Here is a 15,530-nt window from a genome sequence, read left to right on the forward strand (position 1 = left end):
GCTCCACAAGGCCGCCCACTTCCCCCCAGAGGCCCTCACAGCGGGCTGCGGGGCACCCTCGCGCATGGCTGCCGGAGGTCCGCCACACATGGCCCCAGCCGGGCTGCCAAACGCCGAGGCACACGGTGCCAGCAGCCGGCTGTGCTCCCCAACTGTGCGCCAGCTCTGAGCCGGGAGCCAACGGCTCCTTGGGGTCAGCAGACAGGCGGGGGAGCGCGTGGGTGTCCCCAGACTCAAGGGAAAGGCTGGAAGGACCGCTGCCTGCGAGGCCAGGAGGGGCCACCAGCAGCTTTTCGGCTGGAGGAGAGCAGCCCCGGGCACAAGGACGATTTTAGGATAGGAACGGGCTTCCAAGGGAGGTGGTGGGGGCCCACCTGTGAGGGTGTTCAAGGAAAGACTGGACAGCCACAGGGTGGGGATTAGAGCGAGCGGAGCCCCTTCTGGCTCGCTTTGCTTCTACGCTTCTGTTTCATCCCGTCTTCCCGCCGCACACATAGCCAGGCTGCAGAAGCCCCCAGTGCCCCTCCAGGCCGCCGTCAGCTGGCCGGCTCCCCCAACACTCACCGGGCCTCGGCTGCCAGCAGCTCGTCGTAGTGCGAGGAACGCTGGTCGTCGTCCTGCCGGTAGCGGATGACTGTGGCCAGCCCCTTGCTGACCAGGGCTTCTGCGATGTTGCTGCAAGACAGCAGAGTGGGCGGTGAGCCCGAGGGCAGCGGCAGGGAAGGCCCAATGGACCCCACTCTTCCATGGGCAGCCCCACACGGCGAGCGCTGGGGCACACCTGGCCCCGAGGGCAGCGGGAGCCGGTGCGCCTGAGAGGAGCCACGCCGCCGGCCCGGGGCGGCGGACTCCTTGTGCACGGGCTCAGCTCAGCCTGGGACTCGGGTAGGGGAGCGCTTGTGCTGCCGGCCACCCTCCACTCCTTGCCAGAGTGCCCGGCTGCCCTGCCAGGGCGGGTGGCAGAGTGGCCGGTGCCTCGGGACACCGCAGCTACGTGCCGGGCCGGGTGGCCTTCGGGTGCCTCTCAGGGCGAGGCCTTGTGCTCTTCTGGGACTGCACCCACTACCTCCCCTTTCATCCCATCTCCTGGGGCTGCACAGTCCCTGCTTCCTTCAAACCCAGCTGCTTTCACCAGGCTCGGCCCCTCCTGCTCTCCCCCCGCTAAACAGCCGAGGACCAGCAGCCCAGCCAGGCATCTGCTGCCTCCTGCTTCCGAGACCTTCACAGGCCCCATGAGAAGCCCCAGAATCCCCGGGAGTCCACTTCCATGTTGTCCCAGGTCCGAATTCCCCCTCCACCACGGGCAGGGGTCTTCGCGGACCACAAGGCTGCCTGGCTTTCCTGCACACGAGGGAAAGTTCCACGGCCATCGCCTCGCCCTCCCCACGCGGGCTGGCTGCCTGGTTCCGCAGCAGTGCCTTGCAGAGCCAGGACAGTGGGCCTCGGCCTTGGGTCCCAGGCATCCGCCCACCTTTGGGGAGGGATGCACGGAGGGGCCGGGCCTGGTGAGCCTTCATTGCCCGGGCCTAGACAGAGCAGCCTTGAGCACCATTAAGAATGGGCAGGCGAAGGGCACTCTCTCCCCGTTCTGCAGCCGGTGGAGGACAGAGCAAGGCTCTCCGGGCCGGAAGGGCTCCCCGGGAGCTGGGTCTGTCTGCCAGGCAGGGGCCGGGCCGGGCTGGGAGGGCTGCAGCTCCCTGGAAGGCAGGGCACCGGGACCCGAGCATGGGGGGTGTGCAGGCTGCAGCGGTGCTGCCCCGGAGTCACGCTGCCTCCCCACAGGGCTCCTGTCCAGCGAGTGCCACTGGATCGGCCCCACGGCTGAGACCCCACACACAAAAGCAGGGCTGCCACGCGGCCCTTTCCTCGTGGGGACGGGGGGGCTTCTTGGCTCATCCTCCGCGGCTGCAGCTTGCCCCCCTCCCCGGCACAGACGCGGCCTCCGGCCCTTCTGTCCTGCCCGCAGCACAACGGGGGTGTGTGAACACGCGCTCTGCCCGGGGACAGCCGCCTCGCGGGCGCAGGCTGGGCACACGGTGCGGGGCCAACCCGAGGCAATGCGCGCTCCCGCAATCCTGCGGCGACCCACGGAGCTCGGCTCCGAGCCGCAGAGGGGGCTCGGGGAGGCAGGAGGGCAGGCCAAGCTCCTCCGGGAGCCAAAAATAAACTGGGCTGCGACGGGGGTGGGGGGCTTGGCAACCGAGGAAACGGGCTGCCAAGAGGAGGTGGCAGCTGCCGAGGCGCGTGGCGAGATGCCAGGCGATCGTGGCCGCGCGGCACCTCCTCTTCCCGGCACACGGGGGGCGGGCAGCCGCGCGGCACGGGCAACCCACGCATCACTGTGCCCCCCCCCCCCCGCCGAGCCGGCTGCCCCCGGACCCCAGGCTGGGCGGGGGTAGGACGCACGGAGTCTGGTTGAGGGGAGGAAGGCTCCAGGCAGTGCTGGGAGAAGCTGCTCGGAGGTGGCAGGGAGCGTGCCCACTCCTAGCCGACGGGCAACAAGCAGCCCCCTGATTCTTGCCCAAGACAACAGGGCTCACAGGGGCCTCCGCCACACACGCCCACGGGGGGTGGAAGGGGAGGGCGGCTCTCCAGCCCAAGCAAGCCAGAGAGGAGCCGCGACCCCGCACTGCAGGGGTGCACCGGAGCCCTGGCAGAGCTGCTGCCCTGGGGTGGGAAGCCCCTCCCATGCCATGCCCCCTTCCTCCTGCTCGGGGAGCACAGCCAAGCTCCCAGAGGGGAAGGTCCGCCCACCCCCGTCTCCCTCGCCCAAAGGCTCAACAATCCGGACACCAGGAAGTACTTCCCCACAGTTAGGACCCCTGGGGTACGCAATGGGCTTCCACGGGAGGGTCAAGGACAGGCTGGACATGCACTTGGGAGGCCTGTCAAGACTGGTGCCGGGGGCCAGACTAGATGGCCCGGGAGGCCCCTTCTGACCCGCTGTTTCTGTGTGTCTAACTTCACAAAGGATGCTGGGCCCCCTGGGGCCACCTCCCGGCATGGGCAGCATGTGAAGACGTGGGAAGGGCCGGGGCTGCTGGGCTCCAGCCCGGCAGGGTCTGGCCTCCTCTTGGGCTTGCCCAGTTAAGCCCCATTTTGGGAGCAGGGCTGCCCGGGAAGGAGCCCCCCGCGCCCTGGGAAGAGCCCGCAGGCTGCGGCAGGCCTCTCCAAAGCAGCCCCAGCCCAGGAGCTCCTCCCCAGAGGGCGCCAAGGTCGCAGAGTCGCACAAGGCAGCTGCGAGAACGGCCCGGCCAGGAGGCGCTGCCTGCCTTCTCCCAGCGAGGTCCCCAGGGGTTGTGGCCACAGGAAAACAGAGCCAGTTGCAAGCCCAGAGGTGGCCACAGAGCCGCATGAAAACCACCTGGGGGCCTGCTGCTTCTGCTTCCAGTGAAACTGAGTTCACAAGATCATAGAATCGTAGGGTGGGAAGGGGCCACAGAGACCATCGGGTCCACCCCCTGCTATTGCCAGACACCAAGTTACATCACCCCACTCAGAGGGCTGTCCAGTTTCTTCCTGAAGTCTCCGATGTGGGAGAGTCCCCACCTCTCCAGGCAGCTGCTTCCACTGCGTGTTGCTCTGACAGCGAGGTAGCTTGTTCTGATATCTAGCCTGAATCTGGGTTGTTACAGCTTGAATTGATTATTCCGTGCCCTGCACTCTGGCACCAGCAGGAAGAGAGCCTGACCTTCCTCTCTGTGACAGCCTTTGATGTACTTATAGAGGGATCCCATGTGCCCCCTCAGTCTCCTCTTCTCGAGGCTGAGCAAGTCCAGGCCTTTCCCTCGCTCCTCACGGGGCCCTGCTTTCAGCCCCCGGATACTCTCTGCCCTTCCCCGACCCGTCTCCTGTCTGCCTCCCTCTTTCGTGAAGTGTGCCGCCCGGACTTGGGCGCAGGACTCCAGTTCTGGGCAGCCAGGGGAGGCCTGAGCAGTGCTGAGGAAAATGGAACTAGGACTTGGTGGGATTTGGAAGAGATCCTTCTCCTAATGCAGCCTAAAAGAGCATTTGCCCTTTTTACAGCCACATCACACTGTTGACTCATATTCAGCTTGTGATCTACAGTAACTCCAGGATCCTTCTCACTTGCAGTCTTGTTGAGCCTCGTAAATCCCATCTTGGGACTGTGCCTTTGGTTCCCTTTTCCCAGGTGCAGGACGTGGCCCTGGTCCCTGCTGAATTTCACTCGGTTGTGTTCAGCCCGGCACTCCATCCTTTCATGATCCCCTCCAGGGCACTGGCTGTTCCACCCCATTCTGTGTCCTCTGCAGACCTGAACCTCGTTCCCCACTTCTCCACATCCAAATCATTAATGACCATGTGGCGAAGCACCGGGCTCCTGACCCCTGCGGCACCCCACTTGCCGCCTCTCCCCAGTCTGAGAAGGTACCACAGATGAGCACTCCCTAGTCCGATCCTGCGGCCCACTCTGGGGCCACCTCACCCTCGCTCCATCCGGCCCACTCGGAGCCAGTTTGCTAATCGGGGAATCACAGGGCGCCTTGACGAAGTCAAGATATAGTATGCCTGCTGCATTCCCACAGTCCACAGGGGAGGTCGCCCAATCCAGAATAAGAGCAGGTTAGTGTGGAAAGACTTGCTCTTGATGACTCCATGCTGGCTTCTAATCTCTCCATTGTTTTCAAGGTTCTTACAGACCGACTCCTGTATTATCCGCTCCAGAACTTTCTCAGCACCTCCCTTTTGGAGGACAGGGACATCATCTGCCCCCCCCCCCCGTCATCCGACACTGCTCCCCTCCTCCATGACTCCTCAGCGGCCACAGACAGTGGTTCTGGGAGCGCTGCTCCCCTTCTTGATTCCAGGCTGCCATTCGCCAGGCCCGGGAGACTCAGACTCACTCAACAAATCAGGGGCTCCTTGACAGTTTGCTTATTAAGCTTCATTCCCAATCCGGCAGCGTGTGCTTCATTTCCCCCAGGTGGGTCCCAGACCTGCTTCTGGGAAAAGACTGAGCGCTCCAGCCTGTTCTAGGCTGCGCGTCAGTCGGCCAGCCCTTCTTCGGTCCCTTGTCACAGGCAGCCACTGCTCCCCACTCCAAACCCGGGCAGCTCCTCCGAGAGGACACATCACGGCCAGTGGTACTGAAAACGCCCAGGTGCCAAAAATAGCCCCCGGTCATCCCACAGGGCAACCAAAACCATTTCGGAGCCAAAAACAGGCTCAACACCAGTGTGGAACCCATCCCCTCGATCAGCTTCGTCTCGGGTGCCTGGAGCGGGCCAACCACCGCCTCCTCGAGGAGCTTGCCCAGCAGAGGAACATTCGCTACCAGCCTGAAGCTGTCAAGGTTTTCCCACCCGGAGAGGGTCTCTGAGGAAGCGGTCTTGCCGCCCCTCCTCCTGGCCAGCCTGAGGATGCTCCCTCGGCAAAGAGGCCCTGAGCGCTGGCCGGCATGCACTCTCCTCCCAAAAGGAAGCTGCACCTTCCTGAGACCCGGAAGTGACCTCAAAGGGACTGGCAGCCCGGGCAGGTAAAGACGGGGCTAGAGAACACGGGGCGACGTCAGATGCGCCTCCTTCTCCCAGGCCAGAGAAGCCGGGGGTGGGGGGGCAGTGCAGAGTGTATGCCAGGAAACAGTTGAGCAGCCTGCTGGTGCCCCGGGCAAGCCCTGGTCAAACAGATCACCAAGCCCCAAAGGGATGCTTCAGTGGCCATTGTTCAGTGACAGCAGCGTGGGTTTGCCAGGGAAGCCGCGACAAGCCAGGCGCAGTCCGCAGCCTTCCCCACAGCTGCAGCTTCAGACGCGGGAGCGCTGCAGACGGCCGCACCCTGAGCCGAGCCGAGCCGAGCCCCTGACACAGTCACCAAGGACTCCCCGGCCGGCCAGGAGCTCCTCACTCGGCTGGCCAACGCTGCTGCTAGGTAGACCCACGGCTAACGGGACCCCGGACCCTCCAGTGGCCCGTGGCAACGAGCGGGATGGTCCCAGGCTTTCAGGCCCTGGGACTGGGGAAAGGGCCGCCCCCCCCCCCGGCGCCTCGGTGGCCCTCCCAGCCTGGCACCGCCACCCGGGGGAGTACTCACATGCCGCCGATGGTGACCGTGGCACAGGTGCGCTCCAAGAAGGCGGGCACGGTGTCCGTCGCACCGCTGGCCGGCCGGATGTAGTCCACTGTGACGTTCACCTGCAAGGGAGGCGAGGCAGGCGACAGGTGGGCGGAGGACCAGGAGGGCAGCCGCGCCGTGCATCTTTTCAACTCGCAGCGACTGCCCCGAGAGCCTCAGCTCTGGGGCAGCATGGCCTGTGGGTGCCCCACACCTGAATGGGGCTTGACTCCACGCCCACTATGGGATACGCAGAGCCAGCAAGCATGCTGGGGCAAAACCCGTGGGCCGGGAGGCAGGACTGGCACCCCCACAGAAGCGCCGCTCTCTGGGGGGACGCTCCGCCTTTGGGCCCGGCCCGGCCTGGCAGTGCTTGTGTGCGCCAGACTGAAGGGCGCAACCCGACCCGCGCCTCCAGCCCCAGCGGTCCGCCCCACACCCCGGCTTCCTGGTTGGCGGCCTCCCAACCGAGGATGCTTTTGCACGCCCCTGCAGCGGTGGCAGCGTGTCGCACAGCTAGCCGGCCTGGCATGCTGCAAGCATTTGGAGGGAAACTCTGCTGGCCATGACAGGGGGAGCCTTTGGCCTCTGGAGCTGAGAGAGCTGCCACCAGAAGAGGCGGAGGGCCTGCCAGGCCGAGAGAGCCCCAGTGCTGGCCCTTGGGCCGCAGGGGCCGGGCCTGGCGCACACGCCGGCCCACTTTTCATTTCAGCCGCTTGCCACTTTCCAACCACGGGGGGTGGGCGTTCCCATGAAAGCGTGAGGACCAGATGGGCAGGTGCTCCGCACACCCCGCCCTTCACTTTGACATGCAGGCCGCAGCGGGGGAAGCCGAGCGGGGCATCCATCCGCACCCCGGGCCATGCTAGCGAAGGCGAGGACCTCAGAGGGGAGGAGGGACGAGGCAGCTCTCGCCAGCGCTCCCCATCGGTCTGAGCGGGCGCGTGCACGGCCCGGCAGCCCTCAGGGGTCTTCTCCGTCGCTCCGAGCATCCACGGGCGGCCTTTTGCTGCCGTGAACGTGAGGAGCACAGCAACACAGACAGCACACCAACCCGGTTCACTGGATGCCCACGTAAACAAGCTGCCCGTGGAGCAGGCGCCTGCAGGGCCGATGCCAGGACACGGCGTAAGCCTTGGGGGAGGCCACCCGAGACCCCGGGCCTTGTGCACAGCCCTTCCAGGGCCTCCGCAGCGGGGGGTGGGCAGCGGTCCTGCGGCAACCTGGGCCCAGCCACCCTGGGCGGCTGGGGCAAAGCCAGCCGAGGTCTCGTGGGGCGGCCATCCGTGCCCATCCCTGCACGTCCAGCCGGCAGACTCACGGCTGGATGTCGGACGGCATCTCCCAGCCGGGCCCCCGGAACACACGGCTGCCCTCTGGAATGAGATTCCCGAGCCTGGCCACTGTGGCCTGCCTCCGCTTTCCAGGAAGGGCAGTCACCGGCAAGCTGCCCGGTACCGGGTCAAGGCAGTGTGCCGCAGACGGCTCCTGAGGATCCCCACTGGTCTGCTCAACCGGAGAGCCACCCAAGGACACCACCAGCGGGGCCACCGGCGCTCAGGCGCAAGGCCACTGGGAGCGCTTGCAAGGGTGCGGGAGAAGCGCGGCCGAAGGAGGCCTTCGGGGGCACCGCTCCAAGATGACAGCGGCCTCCCGTGCCCCCAGCTCCCCCCGCTGCACGTTGTCCAGCAGGTTCCATCGCGGCGGCGGGAGGCAAAAGCAGCCACAGACGGGCGAGCTTCAGGCGCATCTTCAAAATCCCTTCAGACCGACAGCTCTTCTGTGAGAATTGCTTTTAAATGAGCAAGAAAATGCAAGGAGGTACGGCGGCATCCAGGACTCCTGCTGGCAGATCACTCGCTCACATGGCACGTCTAATAATGCTCCGTGCACGATGGGAAAGGGGGATCTGCCGGGGAAAAGCCCACGGGGGGGAGGGGCTCAAGTGATTCCGCGCAGTGAAGCTGTGGTCTCAGCAGGTGGGTGGGGGGTGAGCCGAGACCCCAGGAGGCGGGTCTGGAGCCGGGGCGGCTGAGGGGCCCTCGCAGCAAGGAGGGCCTGGCAGGAGACTCGCCTGCCACCAGGGAGGAGAAATGGGCCTCCAGGGAGGGGAGAGGGCCTGCAAAGGGGGGTGCTGGGCAGCCCCCCAGGACGAGACACTCTCGGGAGCCACTCTGCCCCCCGGACCTGGGCCAGCCCCCACCCTGGGCAGCAGCAGCCCCTCCCAGTCCCCCACGGCCCTGTGCCAGGGCACCTGGCGGACACCCGGCCTGCCCGGAGCCCCCTTCCGCGCATTCCCGTGTGGGCACAGCCCACTCCCTGCCAGCGCGCCGTGCGAGAGCCACAGCGCCTTCTGCCCTGCGAGGAGGCACCGTGGCCAGATCCCCCGCACCTTCCCGCTAGACATTTTACAAAGCTGAAATGCCAAAGCCATCAATGAAGTGCAGCGGCACAACCACAGAGAGGGAAGCGGCCGGCGCCACAGAGGGCCATGCGATGCCAAGGGCTCCCACAGAACCCCAGAACTCCCTGCGAGGACGCCCCTCTTCACGCAGCCACCCAAACCCGGCACCGAAGCCGCTTTCCGCAGGGGCGCCTGAAGCACACGGGCTGGACCTCTGGCTGCCCCACCCGGGCCCCGAGCGGGACAGGGTGGTCAGCGAAGGGTCCCTCCAAAGGGGCCGACAGGAAAGCAGGCAGCCTCCTGGGAAGGAACTGCGGCTGGGAAAGAGAACTGCACTAACCGCTTGCCCGGCCCGGCCCGGCCCCTTCTGATGGAGCAGACACGCCAGCCCGGGTGCGCCACCTGCTCCCAGCCCAGCCCGCATCACACAATCACCGTGCCCGTTCCTTTCCCGTGAAAGAGGCAGCGAGGGCTGTCTCCCCGCCATCTGCCATGGCTCTGCTCCCACGAGGCCAGCCACACAAAGGACTGCCTCCAGTGGCCTGCGCAACTGTCCCCGAAGCACATGCAAATCACCTTAAACTTGGCTGGCCAGAAGGAGCAGAAAATGTGCCCAGTTCAGCTGCGCTCTGATCAGCCCTTTTCCACGCACCCTCCTCTCCTTGGGCCTCCTGCACCAGGGCTGGCAGAGGGCTGGGCAGCAGCACGGGCCTGCAGGTCCCGGCCCGGCTCCCCTCAGCGAGGCCGCTCAAGCCCCCGGGGCAGCAGGGCATGAGCTGACCCACAGGGAGCTTGCCCTCGGCCGCTCCGGAAATAAGGGCGAAGAGGGGCGCTCCGACGAGCTGCTGCCCTGCCCCACCGCAGGGCCCACCTGGAGCCCCAGGCTGCCGCCACCCTCCCAGCAGCCTCAGGAGACTCCCTTTCAGACAGGGGCTGAGGGTGGGCCAGAACAGGGCAGGCCGGGCCCCCCACACTCAGCGCCACAGCGGGGCCAGGCGCACGGAGCAGAGAACCGCCACGCTGGGAGCGACAGCGGGTTGCCCGGCCCAAGCTCCTGCTCGGTGCCCGGGGCCAAGCTCAACCCTCCGCCGAGGCCACCCGCGTCCTCCGGTGCGGGAGGGTTCGGCCGCCGGCTCCACCGCCACACCGCTCCCTCGGCCAGGAAGCCTTGCCTGGCTTCTAGCTGCAGCCCTCGAGTACTTGCAGGGCGCTACCCAGTCTCTGCCCAGTCTCTCTTCTCGAGGCCGAACATGCCCAGTCCTTTCCTTGGAACGGGCTTCCCCGGGAGGTGGCTGAGGCCCCCTCGGTGCGGGTGTTCAAGGACAGGCTGGACGTGCAAGTGGTGAGCATGTCGTGAGCGGAGCCGGCTGGAGCCGGGGGTCAGACTAGATGGCTCGGGAGGCCCCTTCTGACTCGTGCTGTTTCTATGCCTCTCCTCACAGGACTTGTTCCCGTTCCCGGATCGTCCTTGCTGCCCTCCTCTGTATCCTCCCTGCTTGTCTGCATCTTTCTTCAACTGTGGTGCCCAGAAATGGCCACAATACCCAAGACGGGGCCTAACTAGCCCTGACCAGAGGGGAACAAGGGCTTCATGGGAGCTGGAAGTGATCCTACTATTAATGCAGCCTGAAAAAGCACTGGCCCTTTTTGCAGCCGCATCACTTCGGTGACCCATGTTCAGCTTGTGACCAGCAGCACCTCCAGGATATTTCTCGCTGGGCGTATCGTTGAGCCAAGTGTTTCCCATCTCGTGATGAGGCATTTGGTTCCTTTTTCCCAGGTGCCGAACTTGGCACTTGTCCCTGCTGTTCTCAGTCCAGAGCGCCAACCTGTCAAGGTCACCTTGAAGCTTCTTTCCGTCTCCCAGGGTGGTAGCGATCCCACCCAGTTTTGTGTCATCTGCCAATCGCGCCCCGCACTCCCTCATCCAAAGCATGGATACAGATGCTGAGGAGCACCGGGCCCGGGACGGACCCTGTGGCGCCCGACGAGTGGCCTCCCGCCAGTCTGAGGAGGTGCCTCTGAGGAGCACTCCTCCTGAGCAGCACTCCCGCGGTGGATCCACCGGATGGCTGCTCCATCCAGCCCACTCTGAGCCGCTGAGTCCTCCACGTGCCAGTCGGGATATCATGAGGTGCCCCGTCAAAATCCTTGCTGAAGTCAAGACCAACCGTGTCCATGGCATTCCCCCAGTCCATCGGGGGCGGGGGGGGGGGGTCCCAGTCAAAAGATGCAGTTGGCCTGGTCCGGGAGAGGCACCTCCTCCACGAGGCGCGGCTGCCACCGCCCAGCCCTCCCCTTGCCCGGCCGCTCCCTGCGCCAAGCACGCCAGCCCCGGCAGGGGGGCGAGGGGACCGCACCACATCTTCCCCCCACAAGGACTTGCCCAGAGATCCAGGGGTCCGACCAGGCTCCTGCCCACAAGATGCTCCAGGCTCCCCTTGGCCCGGGGAGGCAGGCGCCGCCCACTCGGTCACGAAAGAGGGCTTGCTCCCGCTGGGCCAGGGCCCGACCCACCTGCTCTTGGCTGCCGTTCCCTGCCTCGACCCTCCTCACGCTGGGGTGCGGGGGGAGATACTCTGCATCTCTGCCAGGCCAGGGGTCCCTCTGCTCACAGCACAAGGCTCAAAGGCCACATGGACTCAGATTCAGACGCGGAGCGTGCAGCAGATCAAAGGGGGGCTGGGGAGGATGGGACATGCTGAGGCATGGGACACTCAGCTCATGGCCAGGGGATTCAGCCACGCAGGCAGTTCCATGATGCTCAGCCAGTGGGAGAGGATGAGGGGAAGGAAGGAAGGGTGCTCAGGGGGAGGCCAGGCGGCACTGGCTCCAGACTCCACAAGGCACCGGCAGAGCGGGGTGGCCCACCAAAACGACAGGGGCACGAGAGGCAGCCAGCTCGCTTGCGGGGAGCCCCTCCAGAGGATGGGGTCCAGGCACATGCATGAGGAGAGCCCGGAGGTGGGCGCCAGGCATGTGGCACGCTCGGAGAAGGCTCACGCGGGGCCGTTTGCGCTGGGCAGCCTCGCAAGGACTTGTGCGAGGAAGGGGCCTGCGGCTTCTGACCGTGCGGCGGAGGCCCCTGGCCACAGCCCAACCCTCCCTGCCAAGCAGCCCACCGGGTGACCCTGGGGGCCGGCACCATGCTCGGCCCCGCCATCCCACAGGCTGTCCCCGCCAGGCCCTGGGCCCACCAGCAGCACTGCAGCACCCCCCCCCCGCCGGCCGGCGGCGAGCACTCTGAGCCCCTCCTCTCGGCCTCGGCCTTGGGGGGGGCCCCCCCCCCCCCCCCCCCGCCATCCCCCTTTCAGCACTCAGCCACACACTGGATGCAAGGTACTTTGCCGAGCACAGAGCAGAACTGGTCCGGTGGCCTCACGGGGGGGGGGCGGCGGGGGGATGCGCTAATCCCAGCCAGGCATGCTGCGGTTACATAAGAGCGCGCATGAAAGTCGCAGCACAGTGTTTAAGTCGTGTCCCAATTAGCACTCCTCGCTCCACCGCGTGGCACGTTTAGGAAAAATGGCATGGAGGTCGGCAAAGTGAAAACAGAAGCGCTTGAAGGTGTTTCCCACGAAGCAGTAACAGCTGGTTAGCACAGCCCTGGAACTTCTTCTTGTTTGTTCAGAACTTCTTTTAGGTATCTGTGTGTTTCTTTGTGCTGTACATTTACATGTAGATTTTTAATAATGTGTTTTTAAAATGTAATCACTGTAAACTGCCCGAATCGCTTCAGCCATCGTGTGCTGCAGAAACATAAGAAGTGAGATATCCAAAATCTGCCAAAATCAAAACCTGGGAACACCCCCAAATTGCCATGTCCAGCTCCTGTAAAAATACACAGGCTGGTGGCATCACGGGGACACTCGGCACTGACCTGCAGAGACAGAGGGAAGCCATAGGGAAGCTGGGGCTCTCTCCATGGGCAGCGAGCAGCAGAATGAGGTGCCACAGGGACCAAAGCCAAGTCCCCCACTTAGTAGCAAGAGACCAAGTGCGCCACTTACAAGATGGGGGACACGTGGCTCAACCACACTGCAAAGCTGAAGGATCTTGGGGTTGTTGCAGATCGCAAGCTAAATACGAGCCAACAATGTGATGCAGCTGCAAAGAGGGCAGATGCGGTTTTGGGCTGCATTATAACAGAAGCATCACTTCCAAAACACGTGAAGTACTAGTTCCACTACACTCAGCACTAGCCAGACTGCACCTGGAGTACTGTGTCCAGTTTTGGGCACCCAAGTCTTTAAAAGATGCAGAAAATCTAGGAAAGTACAGAGAAGAACAATAAGGATGATTCAGGGCCTGGAAGCAAAGCCCGATGAGGAAAGGAGAGAACTGGGCCTGTTCAGCCTCAGGAGGAGAAGACTGAGGGGTGATAGGAGAGCACTCCACAAATACCTGGAAGGCTGTCACAAAGAGGAACGGCAAGCTCTCTTCTCGGCCATCCCAGAGTGCAGAACACAGAATAATGGAGCGAAGTTAAAAGAAACCAGATTTAGGGTAGACACCAGGAAGAATTTCCTCACTGTCAGAGCAGTGCGCCAGTGGATTACCTGGGGAAGTTGCGGGCTCGTCCTCACCGGAGACACTCAAAAGGTGTCTGGACAGCCCCCCGAGTGGGATGGTGTCACCTGCTGCCCTGCAACAGCAGGGGGTGACCTGATGGCCTTCCGGCCCCGGCCAACTCTCCCATTCTATGATTCTGTAATTCTAAATGCCTTTGATGACGATGTGACGGTGTTGACAGCGGCACAAGGAACGGGGATGGTGGCGAGCAGCTTCACTGGAACTGCCTTGCCGAGAAGTCGTTCCATTGCCCCAACCTGTGAGTGGCCACGTGGCCACCATTTGCAATGCAAATTGGGGCATGTCCCATACTTTGATTTTGGCAGATCTGGGATATGTTCGTCAGCTATAGCCTCTCAGAGGAAGACGCTTTCAAACACTTCTGTCAGAATTTTGGTCACGTTCAGCATTTTCCCCAATTGTTCCTACACTCGGCTCCGAGCTTGCCCGGGGGCAGACCTGCAGGGCCTCCGTCGTGCCACTGGCCGACCATGGATCCGCCGTTCCGCCTCGCCATCCTGCGCCCATCCCCTGCCTCCCACCAGCGCCACTGTCTGCTCCAGAGACGCCCTGGCATTGCCCCGGCACCCACCCTCTCACCCCGCCCGGGGCGCCTGCGATGGGGTCCTGGCAGAACGCAAGGGGAGCAGAGAGAGCCAGTGCGGCCCCTCCCTCGAGGCACATGCCAGCGAAGGATCCCAGGCACGACTCCGAGAGCACGACAGCCCTCTCCGGTGGCCGAAGGGCACTCCGCGTGTGCACAGGAACCCTCTGGGGAGGCAGGCAGGAGCGCCCAATGCCTCTGACCAGGCCAGCGTTCCCCACTGGGTGTCATCCAGACTCCCATGAGCCCCGGCCAGCACAGCCGCGAGCCAGGAAGGCTGGGAGCTGCAGGCCCAAATGCCTGGAGGGTGCCAGCCGGAGCAGGCTGGCCTAGGCCACGTTCCCCTCAGAGACTCCCCCACACCCCCGCCTGCCACTGAGCGAGGCCTCCAGGCACAGCCACCCGGCCAGGAAGGGGTGGGAGCCCACGACCTTGGCACTCCAGCGGGCACGCAGGGCTCCCCCATTGTCTGCAATGCCTGGGCCCTGGCAGAGGCTCAGGAGGCCCCCACCCAGAGCACGGGGGAGGGGGAGAGGGGCCGGCAGCGGGGGTTCCTTTCAGATGTGCCTTTCCCTCGCCTGGCCAGGGGCCCATCCAGGCGGGCTGCGCCACGCGGCGTGCCAGAGGACTGCACTCCTGCACGTGGCCACGCCGGATCTTCCCGGCCCCCGGCCCAGCCACAGCCCCTCCTCAGCCAAAGGAAAATGCACCCAGGCGCACGGCAGCGCCTGCCCCCAGCTGGAAAAGTTCGCCCAGGAGCCAAACTGGAATCTCGGCGGACGCCTGACAGTCTCGGGCCTCCCGGTCAGCAAAGGAAGCCCTTGCGGGTCCCGGCCTGGGGGAGGCGCTCGCAGCCGGCTGGGACACTGCCGGGTGGGCTTGATCCCGCGTCCGTCCGCCCGCCCGGCCGACGTGGCAGAAGCATGGTGTCTGGGCCCCAGAGCCTGCGCTGACCCTAACGTCGCAGGTGCCGATTAGCAGGCGAGACACGTCCCTTGCAAGCGGCAGAAGGACGGACCCGCCGGGCCGGCTGCGCCTTTGGGAGCGAGGGAGCTGCGGCCAGGCCGCAGAGGCCGCAGACAGGCCCGTCCGGGGAGCCGGTGCTGCGGGAGGCCGCCCCCACGAGCCCCCGCAGTGCTTTGGCGGTGGGGCGAGCGGAAACAGGCCCCACCTTCTGCCTCCGGCCTCACATCTGCGTGGGGAGTGCGAACAAAGGGGCTCCCTCGGAGCGGCTGCTCCCTGGGCAACGCTCACACAGCCAGCCCCACACGAGCGAGCGGCGGGCGGGCGGGCGGGGAGGCCTCCCCGGGGCCGCCATCCAAGAGGGAGGGCTCTGCACAGCCTCTGCTGGGTGGCCTCGGGGCTCCTGCGGGGCGCAGCACCAGCGTGGCCCGACGTCTTGGGACGAGTCCCACATGGGGGCAGCCCCACAGCCAGGCCACTGGCCGGCAATCCGCGCCATGTGCAGCGCCGCCTGCCCCGGGCGGATTCCGTGGGGCAGGGAGGTGCCATGCCAGCTCACGTCTGGGGAGCCTGGTGCCGCCCCGGTGGCCACCGGGACCCCTCCAGGCCAGCCAATGGGAGGGCTCCCTGTCGGCCCAGCGGGGGGTCCAGGCAGCAGGCAGCGCACACAAAATGCCTGCGGGCGCCCCGGCAACCCGCCTCACCCCGCCGTCAGGCGCCACTTGCCTGGCCTGCTGCGGGCCGGCTTCCTCGCTGGGAACGGGCCCCTCCTGCCCCAGGCTTCTCGCTGGTGGGTTTCCTCCCAAGAGCCCAGCCCCCGTGCCCTTCGCAGCGCCACTCCCTGGGCCCGGCCCCAGGCAGGCAATCCAGGGGCTCACGCAACCCGCTGGCGGCCACACGCTCTCTGGCTCCAAA

General features: G+C 65.3%; 1 protein-coding gene across 1 annotated transcript in view; it reads right to left on the reverse strand.

Moving 5' to 3' along the window:
• Positions 1–15,530, reverse strand: part of SND1 (staphylococcal nuclease and tudor domain containing 1) — a 143,750-nt gene that overhangs the window by 64,400 nt on the left and 63,820 nt on the right. The window contains exons 12-13 of the mRNA XM_044429680.1: positions 6,052–6,152; positions 565–675 (exon numbers count right to left, since the gene is read on the reverse strand). Of these exons, the coding sequence (XP_044285615.1) occupies positions 565–675; positions 6,052–6,152 (212 nt within the window). The remainder of the gene's footprint in view (positions 1–564; positions 676–6,051; positions 6,153–15,530) is intronic.

The sequence above is a fragment of the Varanus komodoensis genome, unplaced genomic scaffold (assembly GCF_004798865.1).
Source record: "Varanus komodoensis strain SLA01 unplaced genomic scaffold, ASM479886v1 scaffold1, whole genome shotgun sequence".
Lineage (NCBI taxonomy): Eukaryota > Metazoa > Chordata > Lepidosauria > Squamata > Varanidae > Varanus > Varanus komodoensis.